General features: G+C 34.4%; 1 protein-coding gene across 1 annotated transcript in view; it reads left to right on the top strand.

The window, feature by feature from the left end:
- The window catches only part of LOC119596033 (integrator complex subunit 4-like), a gene marked incomplete in the record, with an annotated part of 24,505 nt that overhangs the window by 8,710 nt on the left and 729 nt on the right, over positions 1-15,066 (top strand). Inside the window, 17 exon segments of the mRNA XM_037945133.1 lie at positions 7,655-7,768; positions 8,218-8,313; positions 8,593-8,767; positions 8,940-9,073; positions 9,388-9,582; positions 10,122-10,250; positions 10,252-10,269; positions 10,506-10,628; positions 10,983-11,115; positions 11,157-11,384; positions 11,387-11,422; positions 11,425-11,876; positions 11,879-12,075; positions 12,198-12,336; positions 12,792-12,811; positions 14,042-14,093; positions 14,655-14,823. Of these exon segments, the coding sequence (XP_037801061.1) occupies positions 7,655-7,768; positions 8,218-8,313; positions 8,593-8,767; positions 8,940-9,073; positions 9,388-9,582; positions 10,122-10,250; positions 10,252-10,269; positions 10,506-10,628; positions 10,983-11,115; positions 11,157-11,384; positions 11,387-11,422; positions 11,425-11,876; positions 11,879-12,075; positions 12,198-12,336; positions 12,792-12,811; positions 14,042-14,093; positions 14,655-14,823 (2,410 nt within the window).

Here is a 15,066-nt window from a genome sequence, read left to right on the forward strand (position 1 = left end):
AGAGAGAAGTCCAAAGAAAGACACATTAAAACCGTATTGGGGTTTGCAATTTTTCTCTTTCTCCTTTCTTTCCTGTTTCTTTTTCTTTTTTTTCACCCTTTAAGTACTTTTCAAACAGTAGTTTTACTCCACGGGAGACAGGCCTAAAAATTAGGGTCCTGAGAGGGAGTTTCCCCGGTTTTAATTTTTTGGTATGGATTTATATCATTGGGTGATAATTTGGGGATTTATACCCTAGTGTAAAATTTGGGTTGAAAATTTTTGCTGACCAAATTTGGGCTAAATAAAAAAAAAGTTGAGCTTTCCACTAAAGGGAAAAAGTAAATTGAATGAATTATATTTATTGTTACTCTTCTTCCCATCCTGTGTATTTTTGTTTCCGTTATTCTCCTTTTTTTCCTTTACATCCCCCTCCGTCTCCTCGTTCTTTTCTTTGTTTTTTCCCCGGGGTTTTTTTTCATGAGAATTCAGAAAATTCAGCAAAAAATTTTCTGTTTTAGGAACATTTAATCCCTTTAAAAAAAAAAGAAAAACTAAAAAAAATATTTTGTCAAAATTTAGTTTTATGCCAAATTTTTTTAAAATTAAAAGAAAAAATGTCAAAATTTTGTGGTTTTTTTGGGGGTGGGAAGATCTCAGATTTGTTTAAATTTGGTTCCCGGGCATGAAAAAAAAAAGAAGAAAAAAAAAGGAAAAAAAGAAAAGAATTTCTAGTTTACCTTATAAAGAGATATGTACTCTTGAAATAAAGAGAAAAGTATTTCAAGTAGTAGTCTAAATTAATTTATTTTTTATCGGTTTTACTATGAAATTTTATCTATTTTCCCATCTTTTTTTGTGAATGTTAAGATTTCGCATACCTCAAAATGCGGTGTTTATGCTAAGAATTACATTCCATTCCCTTAAATAAAAAAAACCCTTTTACATAAAATTTAATAAAAGAAAAAAAAAAAAAATACAGATAAAAGAGTGGGGTAGGTTTTTCTTATTACTGAAGTTTTATTAATGTTTGCTGTAGATTTTAGTCATGATAGGGTTGAATAAAATGATAGTACCAGTATTATTTGGTATTTGAAAACTTGAAGGGAGTAGGGTTGAAAATTACTGGCATTAAAAAACTATTGACAAAATTTTTGATAATTAGTTAGGTAATCCATTAAAAGGTTTGAAAAAAGGAAAAGGGGGAGATAAATTGTCTTGTTCCAAGAGAGAGAGAGAAAGAAAAAAAAAAAAAAATTTGTTGATATTTCACTTTATCCCGAAGTTTTTTATGAATGAAAGTGTTGTAGTTTTCAGATACCAATTCATTCTAAAAGGGGATTATCAGTGGGTTTTAGTGCAAAGAAGGTACAAGTGTTTTTTGAGTACATTTTGTTAGGTCAATTTCTTACCTTTTAAATTTTTTGTGCCTGATTGAAAAGGTTTGTTTTAAATGTTAAAATTTATTTTGAATCGGGTTTTTATAAAAAAAAAAAATTTGAAACTTTTCCATGTTTGTTTTTTTTTTCAGGAGTGAAAAGTCAAATGTCATTTTTAATAAAAAAAAAAAAAAAATTTAACAACACATAAAAAAAAAAGAAAAAAAAAAAAAAAAAAATTTTTTTCAAAAAAAAAAAAAATTTTTTTTTTTTAATAATTTCACAGGGGGAAAATACCTGGTACTTTAAACCATTTATAAGATGAAACATTTGTGCAAAGTGTAAACATACAAAAGCACTCATTTTTAGCCAAAAGGGGTTTTGGAAAATAACCTCTTTTTGATACAATTAAAAAAATTTAAATAAAATTCGGGGAATTTAAACATTTTACTCCCCCCATCAGTGCTTTTGTTTAACAAAAAAAGGTTTTTTCTTTTCCTTTTCTATTTTATTAACAGATGCTTACAACCTTTTTAATCCCTTTTGGGCCCCAAACAAGCACTTTGAAGGTTTAAAACAAGTTGAAATAGAAAGTAGCAGAGTCATTGCTGGCAAACAGAGTGTCTTCTGGGGGGCCAAGGGATTTCCCTGGTCACCCAGGTCCAACCCCAAAAGGGGAAGTCCCACTTGGCAAAGTTTCCCGCCCCATAAATTGGGCTGACACCAACCTGTGGTCAAGAGACGGATGTCCCGGGGCCCCAAACTTTTGGCAGGGGGATTTTTGGTGGCCAACAAGATGGGTGGAATGTTTGGAAAAAGTACACGGATGCGAAAGGGTTTAGGGGTTTTGGGGATGTGGGATATTCGGATCCAGAGGCACCCCAAAACGAGTCCTCCCACTAAGTTTGTGGGAACCCTCACTGTCTGGCTGAGGCTCAAGGATCTCTGCGGAAAAAATCCGGATCTCCCTGGGATTTGAAATTTAGGGGTTTAGAGCGGGAAAACGGGATGAGAAATAAGCAGGGGCCCCAAGACCTTTGGCTACAGTCCCGGGCCCTTTGGGTTTTCCCTCCAGCTGGTGAGCCCCTCGAACACAGTTTCTAGGAACGAGTCCCCGCTTAATTTCCCTCGTTTGTGAGGTTTTTCTGTGAAAGGGCTTTGTGTGTTAAAGGGGAAGTTGTCCCCACGGGCCCCTAGAGCGCCCCCTGTGGAGCCATGTACAACATACAAAAAGTGTTGCCATTTGGGGGCACCCGGAGGTTTCTGATGTTTGCCTCTGTTTGGGACTCAGAGGGGTGAAAGCGTGACGTAAGCGGAAGGTTTTCCCTCAAGAGCTGGCAACATTGCTTTAAAGGGGCCCCCACTCTGCTGAAATGACAGTGATGATGGTGGGGGGACCCCGTTTCTGGTAGAGAGAATCTTATTGAAGAGCCACATGCACTGAGTTAGAGAGCAGCAAAATGGGTGTGGAGAAGCTCAGGGTCGATGTCAGCTAGCTTGACCCAAATCAGAGTGGGGCAAAACTTATAAATGGGGAGGCGATCTGGGGTTTACGGGCCGCCCCCCAAATTTGGGCCCCCTCTCCATGATCCCGGGGGAAACGCAGGTATTAGGGGCTACAGTTCACCCGTTGGCTGCCCGTCTTTTACCAAGTGAAATATTTTCATTTGAAGTTAAACTGATATCGTTTTAAAAAGGCAGAAAAAAAAAATATGTTTATATTGCAGAGTACCATTGACCCATTTTTGCAGGGTATGTGTATAGCCCTAAAAAAAAAACCACTTAAAACTACCAGATTTAAGTGGTTTGTAGCAGACTCCCGGTTGGGCAGAAAACACCCGAAATCTATGATCTGAGAGACTTCTAATACCCTCATCTAAGGGTTAAGGTCTGAATGTATATTTTAATGGAAGTTTTTTTTAAAATATGTAAAGAACCAAAAAAAAAAAAAAAAATTTTTTAATCAAATAAAAAAAAACAAGCTCCTTATAGCAGAAAAAACAGAAATTCCCCTTTCAACACAGGAACGAGCTGTGGCTAGTGTTTTGGAGGTAGGGTAATGACTTTAATGTGTTTTTTGCCCCAAGAGAGGCCCCCTATGGTGGGGCGTGGCGGGCAGCTTCGGGGACAAAAATCAGCGGGTTCAAATTAAAAAAAAATACATATTTTAAAAAAAAAAAAAAAAAAAATTTCCTTTTATAAAAAGGGGCTGTTCTAAATTCACAAAAGTTTTTTTGGGAGTTTTTGCCATGAATCTTGTTGGGGGAAAAAACTTTTAGGGTTTGGGAGATTTGGGAAAAAAATCCCTTAAAATTATCATCACCCCATAACCCACCATCACCACACCAACACCATCACCATCCCCTTTCCCTCTCTTTTGCCTTCCCTTTAAAAATATAATCCCCATCCTGCACACTGGGTTCAACCCCATCAAAATAAGGATAAAATTAATAACAATTGGGGAAACCCAAGGGCCCCCACGAGGATGGGGTGGGGTTTGAACCCAAACTACGTAACAGCGGGGTGCTGCGGGGGGGTCCTGTGGGAAAAAGCCTGAAAATTAAATGTACTTGACAGGGCTGTTTTACTAATAAGGGTTTATACAGACAGATACCTCTGAAATTAAAAATTTGTTCAAAAAAGAAAAAAGAAAACTTTAAATTTGAACCAGCATTTTTGTTCCCAAAAAACTGAAAAAAATTCTAAAAACCCTTTTTTTTAATGTGACTATTTTATATGGGCAGGGCCCCTTTTTCAAGTCATTTTCTGAAATTTTTAAACCAATTTTACCAGGTAAACGTATATTTTCGGCTACATCATAGTAGCTTTACCAGGAGTTATTTACTCACATAAAAAGGAAAAAAATTCTTAAAATGATCCCCAATCATAGAGTTTACAGAAAATCAAAGGGCCAAAATCAAATTTCTAAGGCATGGATCAATGGGGAAACCCAATAAAAGGGGAAGCTAGGGATTTCCATGTGCCCATACTTAAGTTTGGGTCTTTAATGGACCGAAGTGAATGTAATGATCAAATACTTAAAACCCAATTTCAAAAAATTTAAACCCTCCACCCCTTTTTGGGAAAAAATCCTCTACCACTCTAAACCCACCTGGGATAACGCCGAAAGGTTATCGATGGCCCTGTGACACAGAGTTTTGATGCAGTCCATAGGGGAGGGGAAAGGTTTGGTGGCGGGAATGTGTGAAGGGACTCTCGGATATAAAGGGGAAAGAGTCCTTTAGCGCATCCCAGGATCTCTCCTGTTTTTTTTTTTTTTTTTTTTTTGCGCCCGGGACCGTAGTGTGATGTGACAGGTATCTGCCCCGCACCTGTATAAAGGGCAGAGAACGGGGTGTAAATGTTTGGGGAATTTTTTTTTCATGTTTTAAATTTATTCAAGCAATCCTCTACTGATTTTTCTGGGGTAAAAAGTGAAGGGGAAAGTTTGCTTTTTTTTAAAAACAGAAAAGCAAAGGGTTTAAGGGAAAGAGGCAAAGATTTTACATATTTCAACAAATTGATGATGATTTTAAAGTTTTTTTGGGGAAAAAAACAACTTAAATATTGATGGAATTTTAAATGAACGAAAAAAATACATGAAAAATAAAGACTGGATTTTCAAGGGAAATTTTAAAAATTTAAAAAAAAATTTTTTACAATACCTGTTAGCTTTCAGTCGGGGCTTCCTCAATTTCGGGATTGAACATATCAACAAGGGAAAATTTAAGAGGGGCTGGTTGGCAAACTGTGGTTATTGAGAGCTAAGGCACATATAGGGGGTCTAGCGGGTTTCATTACGAACCCCTGGTGGGGAAAAAAAAAGCAAAAAAAATTTATCAAAAAGTAATTGAGTGATTTGAAAGGGGGTTTTTAAAAAGTCAGTCACATGAAAAAAGGGGCTTTTTAATTTATACAAAAATTTGGGTTTAAAGCTTGATATTTCATTCTCAACCCTAAAAAAAATGAAAGGGGCCATGCCTTAAAAACCCCACCTAAAAAAAACATCTTCCAAGGCCCTGGACGAAAGCACCACCCGGCACCCGGGATTTATGACGAGATGGGGTTTCCTCGACTTGCTCTTTTGGGGGGATCATCTGCCCGCGCTTCCCCGATGACCATTATCCAGAAGCCACCATGGGCCCCTGCCCTTTCATGAGTGATCGTTTTCCCCGGGGGAAATGGGAAAAAAAATCATTTAATTTATGTATGGGGCCCAAAATGGTCTGTTCGGTTTTTTGAAAAAAACAAATTCACAAGGATGTAAATGTTCTTGTTTGTTTTTCAAGATAATTTTTCGTAGGAAATTAATCTATCATTATCATTATTTTTTATTATTTTATTTTTAAAAAAAGGGTTAAAAAAGGGTAAAAATAAAAATTGCTTAAAAACCCAAAAAATATCCCGCAAAAAAGGGCACCAAAAACTGTCATAAAATTAAAAAGGGGCCCCTGGGGCACATACCCCATTTTTGGGAACATAAGCTTTTTGTCAAGTTCTGAGCAAAAAACCCTCTCAGAACGCTGGTCATATTGAAAAGGGAGGGAGGCACCCTTGGCCCCGCACTCGCACGCTGATGCCTTCCCATGTTGCAGACCCCTGAGGAAAAGGCATGGTCGACTAGCCTGACGTGATGGTCGCTATCAGGTATGGGGACCAGGCGCTCTGGGTCACCATCTGCTGCAACCTGGTTAAGAAATAGATTTGTTGGCTTTTTTGGTTGCACCATATACATACCCCATACAAAATAAGTGTTATGTTGGGTTTTTTGTCTAGTGAGCCCGAGCACGGGGGCCTGTAAAAGGGGGATAGTTTTCAATATAATATATTTTTAATTTTATATCATATACATCATTTTATATTTTTTTATCATTTTATTATGTCACCCAAAAAAAAAACCCGATAGAAATCAAATGCATTTTGCTTTAAGTATTACCCAAATTTCATATTTAAAAATTTCCACATCAATTACACCAAAAAAAAATATAAAAAAAAAACATTTTCAAGCCTCTAAAACAACAAAAACGTTAAACCCTTTAAACAAATTTAGAGCCCCTTTGCGCACAAAATGGTATATGTGCCCGCGCTTGACCCGACACTGTCATAGACCCAGGGGAGAGTTTACTTCTTTTCTCCTTTAAAAAAACCCGCTGGAAAAAAAGCGAATTTTAGATAATGTTTTCAGTTTTAAAATAGAGAAATATGATTTACTTAAAGTTCAAAAGTGGAAATTGGTAAGTTTTATCTAAATGATGTAAACTATCATTTTAAAAAAAATTTTCAAAAAAGTCAAAAAAACATTTAATAACAAATAAAAAAATATAATATATATATATATATTAAAAATATATATAGATATATATATATAATTTATATAATAATTTATTTTTTTTTTTATATATATATATATATATATATATATAAATATATATATTTTTTTTATATATAAAAAAATTTTAAAATATTATTAATAAAATTAAAATTTTTTTTTTTATTTTTTTTTTTTTTTTTTTTTTTTTTTTTTTTTTTTTTTTTTTTTTTTTTTTTTTTTTTTTTTTTTTTTTTTTTTTTTTTTTTTTTTTTTTTTTTTTTTTTTTTTTTTTTTTTTTTTTTTTTTTTTTTTTTTTTTTTTTTTTTTTTTTTTTTTTTTTTTTTTTTTTTTTTTTTAAAAAAAAAAAAAAAAAAAAAAAAAAAAAAAAAAAAAAAAAAAAAAAAAAAAAAAAAAAAAAAAAAAAAAAAAAAAAAAAAAAAAAAAAAAAAAAAAAAAAAAAAAAAAAAAAAAAAAAAAAAAAAAAAAAAAAAAAAAAAAAAATATTTTTAAAAAATTTTTATATTTTTTTTTTATATAAATAATTATATATTATAATATTATATTATATATAAATATATATATTTATAAAATATAATATATATATAAAATTAAATATATATTTTTAATATTAAAATATATATATATTAATATATATATTAATTATATATATTATAATATATATAATATATATATAATATAATATATATATATATATAAAATTTGATATAAATATAAAAATAATAAAATATATATATATATTATATATATATATATTAATATATATATATATATATATATATATATATTTTTTTTTAGTGTTAGCTCTAATGAATTTTCTTGACGGTATTTGTAAATTCTTGTTTTAAAAATGATAGTTTACATGCATTTAGATAAATAACTTACCAATTTCCATCATTTGAACTTTAAGTAGAATCATATTTCTCTATTTTAACTGTAAACATTATCTGAAGTTCGCGTTTTTCAGCTGGTTGTTCAGGAGAGAGAAGTGAAACTCTCCCCTGAGGTCTATGACAGTGTCTGTCAAGCGCTGCACGATGACTACCAGTGTGTGCGCGAAGTGGCTCTAAATTTGATTAAGGTAAGACTGTTTTGTTGTTTTAGATGACTTGAAAAATGTTTGTTTTATATTGTTTTTGGTGTAATTGATGTAGGAAAATTTTGATATGCAATTGATAATACTTCAAGCAATAAATGCAGTTGACTTCTATCAGTTTTTTATATGGTGACATAATATATGATAAAATAATATAAATATGATGTATATAGATATAGATATAAATATATGTATATATGAATAACTATCCTCCTTGACAAGGACTCCGTGCTCTGCCTCACTAAGTACAATAAACCAACATAACACTTATTTTGTATGTGTATGTATATGTGTGCAACCAAAAGAGCCAACAAATCTATTTCTTAACCAGGTTTAAACAGAAAGGGACCCAGAGCGCCGGTCCCCCTCCGAAGCGACCATCAGTCAGGCTAGTCGACCATGCTTCTCTCAGCGCAAAATGTGAATGACATCAGCGTCGAGTGGGCCAAGGCGCCTCCCTCCTTGGAATAGACCAGGTATCTGAGAGGTTTTTGCTAGACCTTGACAAAAAGCTTTTGTCAAATATGAGGGTATGTGTCAGTGCTCTTTTTAATGTGATGACAGATTTTTGGTGTCATTATTATTGCTGATATATTGTTGTTTTTAAGCATTTTTATTTTCACTATTTAAAACCCTTTTAAAAATAGTAATAATAAGAATAATAGATAATGATAGATTAACTCCTACAGTAAATTATCTTGATAAACAAACAAGAACATATTACATCCTTGTGAATTATGATTTTTTCAATAAACAGAACAGACCATATTGCACATACATGAATTATGATTTTTTTTCCCACTTCCCAGAGGAAACGATCAGCTCATGAAAGGGCACGGGCCATGGTGGCTTCTGGAGAATGGTCATCTGGGAAGCGCTGGGCAGATGATGCCCCCAAAGAGCAAGTCGAGGCAGACTCAGTCTCTGTCATCAATACCGGTGCCTGTGGTGCTTTCGTCCACGGCTTGGAAGATGAATTTTTAGGTGAGGTTTAAGGTCATGGTCTTCATTTATTTATGTTGAGAATGAAATATCAAGCATTAACCAATTTGATATCAATAATAGTCCTTTTTTCATGTGACTGACTATTTATAAACCCTTCATATCAACTCAATTACTTTTTGATAAAGTTTTTTGCTTCTTATTCCCCACACAGAGGTTCGTAATGCAACGCTAGACTCTATATGTGCCTTAGCTCTCAATAACTCACAGTTTGCCAACCAGTCTCTTGACTTCCTTGTTGATATGTTCAATGACGAAATTGAGGAAGTCCGACTGAAAGCTATACAGGTATTGTAAAGAATTTTTTTATTATATAATTCTTGAAAATCCAGTCTTATATTTTTCATGTATTTTTTTCGTTCATTTATAATTCCATCAATATTTAAGTTGTTTATTTCCCATATACTTTAAAATCATCATCATATTTGTTGAAATATGTAAAATCTTTGCCTCTTTCTTAACCATTTGCTGTCTGTTGAAAAAAAAGCATCTTCCAATTCACTTCTTACCCCAGAAAAGTCAGTAGAGAGATTGCTGTGAATAATTTACACATGAAAAAGAAATTCCAAGCATTGACATCACCGTTCTCTGCATTCATACAGGTGCTGCAGCAGATAGCCTGTCACATCACACTACGGTCGGACCAGCTAGGAGAGATCCTGCATGCGCTAAAGGACTCTTCCCTTGATATCCGAGAGTCCCTTCACACATTCCTGGCCACCACCATCCTCTCCACTATGGACTGCATCAAGCTCTGTGTCACAGGGCTCATCGATAACCTGCGGCGTTATCCTCAGGTGGGTCAGAGTGGTAGAGGATTTTACAAAATGGTGTGGAGGCTTAAGATTATGAGAATTGGTTGAAGTATTTGATCATTACATTCACTTCGGTCTCATTGATAAGACCAAGCTGTAAGTATAGGGCAGCATGGAACTCATAGCTTCCATTCATTGGGTTTCACATTGATCCATGCCTTAGATATAAGATTGGACTTAAGATTTTCTGTAAACTCTATGATTGGTGATCATTGAATGAATGTTGTCTTTCATGTGATGTAGTAGACATCCTGGTAGAAGCTACTATGATGTAGCCGAAGATATACGTTTACCTGGTAATTGTAAACATTTCAGAAAATGACTTGAACAGGGCCATGCCTATAGTAACATAGTCACATTATAAAATGTTATTAGAATTTATCAGTTTGGTAACAAAAATGCTGGTTCAATTAATGTTTTCTTTTACTGTTTTGAACAAATTATTAGTACAGAGGTATCTGTCTGTATAAACTATTAGTACAACAGTCTGTCAAGTACACTAATTCAGGCTTCTTCCACAGGACCGCCGCAGCATCCACCGCTGTCTACGTAGATTGGGTTCTAACCACCCCATCCTCGTGGAGGCATTGGTTCCACAATTGTTATTAATTCATCCTTATTTTGATGGAGTTGAACCCAGTGTGCAGGATGGGGGAGTATATTTGTAAGGTAAGGCATAGAGAGGGACAGGGTATGGTGATGGTGTTGGTGATGGTGATGGTGTTGGTGATGGTGATGATGATAAGTATAGAGGGATTTGTCTATAATCTCAAAGCCATAAATGTTATCCCCCAACAAGATTCATGTGCATAACTCCAAATTACTGTGTGAATGAGAACAGCCCCTTATATAAAAGGAAGTTTTTTTTTTTTTTATTAAAATATGTATTTTTCTAATTTGAACAGCTGATTTTAGTCCTGAATGCTGCTGTCCACTGCCCTACCATAGTGCCTCTCTTGGAGCAACACACATTACGTCATTACGCCTACCTCAGAGACACTATGCCACAGCTCGTTCCTGTGTTGAAGGTGAGATGTCTGTTTTACTGCTATAAGGAGCTTGTTTTTTATATATTGATTAAAACTTTTTTTTTTTTTAGGTTCATTTACATATTTTAACAAAACTTCCATTACATATACATTACTATGTACCATTAACCCTTAGATGATGGTATTAGAAGTCTCTCAGTATCATAGACTCTGGTGATTTCTGACAACCGGGAGTCTGCTACAAACCACTTGATCTGGTAGATTAAGTGGTTTGTTATGATGGCTATACAATAGCTAGCAACAATTGGTCAATGGTACTCTGCAATATAAACATATATTTTTTTCTGCCTTTTTCAAACGATATCAGCTAACTTCATAATGAAAATATTTCAGCTTGGTGAAGACTGGCAGCCAACAGGTGAAGCTGTAGCCACTAATACACTGCGATTCCTCCGTGAGTCTATGGAGAAGGTGGCCAATTTGGAGCGGTCGTCAACCCAGATGCGCCATCACCATTTATCAGATTGTCCACTCTGACTGGTCAAGCTAGCTGACATCGACCCTGAGCTATCTCCAGCAGCCCATTTTGCTGCTCTCTATACTCAGTGCATGTGGTCTTCAATAAGATTCTCTCTACCAGAAACTGGCTCACACCATCATCACTGTCAGTGCAGCAGAGTGGTGCCTTGAAGAGCAATGTTGACCAGCTCTTGAGGAACACCTTCCGCTTACGTCACGCTTTCACCAATCTGAGTCCTCAAGCAGAGGCAAGCATCAGAAACCTCCGGGTGCGCACACGGCACTACAGCTTGTGTATGTTGTACATGGCTCCACAGGTCAGCTCTAGGCCTGTGCGACAACTTCCTTGAACACACAGAAGCCTTACACAGATACCTCACAGACGAGAAGTTAAGCGGTGACTCGTTCCTAGAAACTGTGTTCGAGGAGCTCAGCCAGCTGGAGGAACCAAGGCCAGGAGCTGTAGCAAGGATCTTGCAGCCGCTGCTTATTTCTCATCCTGTTCCTGCTCTATCCCCTATTACAAATCCCAGGGAGATCCGGATGTGTTCCGCAGAGATCCTTGAGCCTCAGCCAGACAGTGAGGTCATCTACAAACTTAGTGCAGGACTCGTTGTAGGGGTGCCTCTGGATGCACGAAGTATCCCACATCCCAAAACCCATCAACCTTGCGCATCCGTTGTAGCTTATCCAGATCATTCCACCCATCTTGTTGTGCCACCAAAGAGTCACCTGCGAAAAGTTGGTCCAGGGACATACCGTCTCTTGGACCCACAGTGTTGGTGTCAGCACAAGTGTCATGGTCGGAAGCTTGCCAAGTGGGACTGTCCTTGGTGTTGGACCTGAGTGACCAGGAAGTCTTGGCAGCCAGAAGACACTCTGTTGCCAAAGCAGATGACTCTGCTACTACTATACAACTTGTTAAGCGTCAAAGTGCTGTTTGGCCCAAGGTGATTAGAAAAGGTGTGTAAGCATCTGTTAATATATAGAAATGGAATGAAAATCCTGTTTTGTATAAACAAATGCACTGATAGGGGTGGAGTATATGTTAATGTACCTGATTCATTCAAATACATCTACATTTTGTAGTTACAAATTTTCAGTGACTGCCAAAACCATGTTACTGTGCATTTTATGGTCACTTCACAGCACAGACATCTTTCCAAAAGAGGAAATTACTCCTTTGATTGTAGTGTCTCATACTCAAAATAAGGTCATAGTTTTTAAGGCAAATTTCATACATTTTAGACAGTGAATACCTGTTGTTACAAGGATCTTTATTTAAATATTGTATCATAAGATGTAGGTTTTTTTCCAAAAATCTCATACTTGGCTAAGAATGAGTCCCTTTTGTATGTTTACACGTGAGTGCACAAATGTTATCATCTGTATGAATGGCTCTTCAAAGTACCAGGGTAATATACATCATGTGAAATTATTAAAAAAAAAAAAAATTTATTGTAGTCTTTTATTCCTGTTGCAACTATAATTATGTTTTTCATCTTTTTTTTTTCTTTTTCTTTTGATGTGTTGTGTGATATTTTTTTTTTTTTTTTATGTAAAATGACATTTGACTTTTCACTCCTGAAGGAAAAAGACAAAACATGGAAAAGTTTCAATTTTTTTTTATAAAACACAGATTCAAAAAACTTTAACATTTAAAACAATACTTTACATATGCAGGCACAAAATAATGTTAAAAGGTAAGGAAATTGACCTAACAATAGGTATACAAAGAACACTTGTGACCTTCTTTGCAAACTAAAACCCATGATATATCTCTCCTTTTAAAATGAATGTGGTATCTGAATACTACAAGCTACTTCATTCATAAAAATCTGTCGGGGCATAAAGTGAAATATCAACAAAATTTTTTTTTTTTTCTCTCTCTCTCGTCTTGGAACAAGACAATTTATCAGTCCCTCTTCCTTTTTTCAAGCCTTTTAATGCATTACCTAACTATATTATCAATTTATGTCAAATAGTTGATTAATGCCAGTAATTTTCAACCCTACTCCCATTCAATGTTACAAAGTACACAAATAATACTGGTATATCATTCATTCAACCCTATCATGACTAGAAAATCTACAGCAAACATTAATAGAAACTTCAGTAATAATGAAGAACCTACCACACTCTTTTATCTGTATTTTTTTTTTTTTTTATTAAATTTTTATGTAAAGGATTTTATTTATTTATAGGCAATGGAATGTATTACTTATGATAATCACCGCTTTGAGGTATGGAGAAAATCTTAACCATCACAAAAAATGATGGAAGATAGATAAAATATTCATAGTAATAACTCGTAAAATATAAATTATTGAGACTACTACTAGAAATTACTTTACTCTTTATTTAAGAGAAATATCTCTTCATAAGGTAAACTAGAAAGTTGATTTTCTTTTTTTTTTTTTTTCTTCTTTTTTTTTCATGCAGCTGGAAAGCCAAATTTAAACAAAATACTGAGATCTTCCTAACCAAAGAAACAAAAATTTTGACATTTTTCTTTTTAACTTTGAAAAAGATTTGGCATAAAGAACTAAATTTTGACAAAATATATGTTTAGTTTTTTTTTTTTTCTTAAGGCATTAAATGTACCTAAGACAGAAATTATTTTGTGAATTCTCATGATATTCTCATGAAACCAAAACCTGGAAAATACAAAGAAAAGAACGAGGAGACGAAGGGAGGATGTAAAGGAGAAAAAAGGAGAATAACAGGAAGACAAAAAACAGGAGTGGGAAAAGAAGGTAACATATAAATATAATCATTCAATTTACTTTGCCATGTAGTGGAAAGCTCACAATTTTTGTTTATTAGCTAATTGGATCATGACAAAAATTTACAACCAAATTATCACACCTAGGATATAAAAATCCCCAAATTATCACACCAATGATATAAATCCATACCAAAAATTAAACCAGGAGTAACTCCATCCTCAGGAGCCCTAATTTTAGAGCCGTGTCTGCAAGTGGAGTAAAGCTACTGTTTGAAATGTACTTAAAGGAGTGAAAAAGAAAAGAAAAAAGAAACAGGAAAGAAAGGAGAAAGAGAAAACTTGCAACCACAATACAGGTTCAATCGTGTCTTCTTGGACTTCTCTCTGTAACTCCAAACACATGGGAAATGTTCATAATTTGTAGATACATTTGATATCATTGATTTAACAATACCTTTATTAACAAGTAAGTGAGAATTCTCATTTAAAACATTCTTATCATCAAATATATATGCATATATACATATAAATGGAAAATTATGACTGGAAACCCACCTACCTATCTCTTAAAACTGAACGAAAGTATAATATATCAGAGTATTTGAACTTGAAATTCACTCACACGACTACCCATAAAACACACTGTGAAAAGAGAATAGCTTAGGAGGTATACTGTCTCCATCCAATGAAATTGACTAAAAGAAGGAAGTCGGGAGAACTGCTATATTTGGTTTTGTGCTCGGTTATACTGACCAGCTCTTTCAACTATGACAATGTAAAAATCTGGTAATGTTCTCATTCCTATTCACTTGCAAAAGTATGAAGACATTTGTAGGGACAGTATCAACCATCAATATATTCAACATATGATTCTGATCATTGTTCCCAGAAAGACTAATTTTATAAGATCTGTGCCCAATAAAGTGTCTTCTACCATGTCTTGTGTATGGGAAAAGAACAATACATCACGCCATGACGACTGTACAAGTAACTAGATCAATCAATGGCACCATACAAGTCATGTTCTCCTTACAAGCCAACCAGAACAGTCTATAGAAGTCATATGTACAATGATCGTTATCTATGTGATGGAAAAGTGTCTCATTTGTGAGGAATATCTGGACTATCTTGCAATCGCCAACCAGAGAGATGGTCAAATGAATGCTATGAGTCCATGCACACACAACTCATTTATAAAAAGGATTGGTCATCAATAGCAAATATGAAGAT

The sequence above is a fragment of the Penaeus monodon genome, chromosome 37, assembly GCF_015228065.2.
Source record: "Penaeus monodon isolate SGIC_2016 chromosome 37, NSTDA_Pmon_1, whole genome shotgun sequence".
Taxonomy (NCBI): Eukaryota; Metazoa; Arthropoda; class Malacostraca; order Decapoda; family Penaeidae; genus Penaeus; species Penaeus monodon.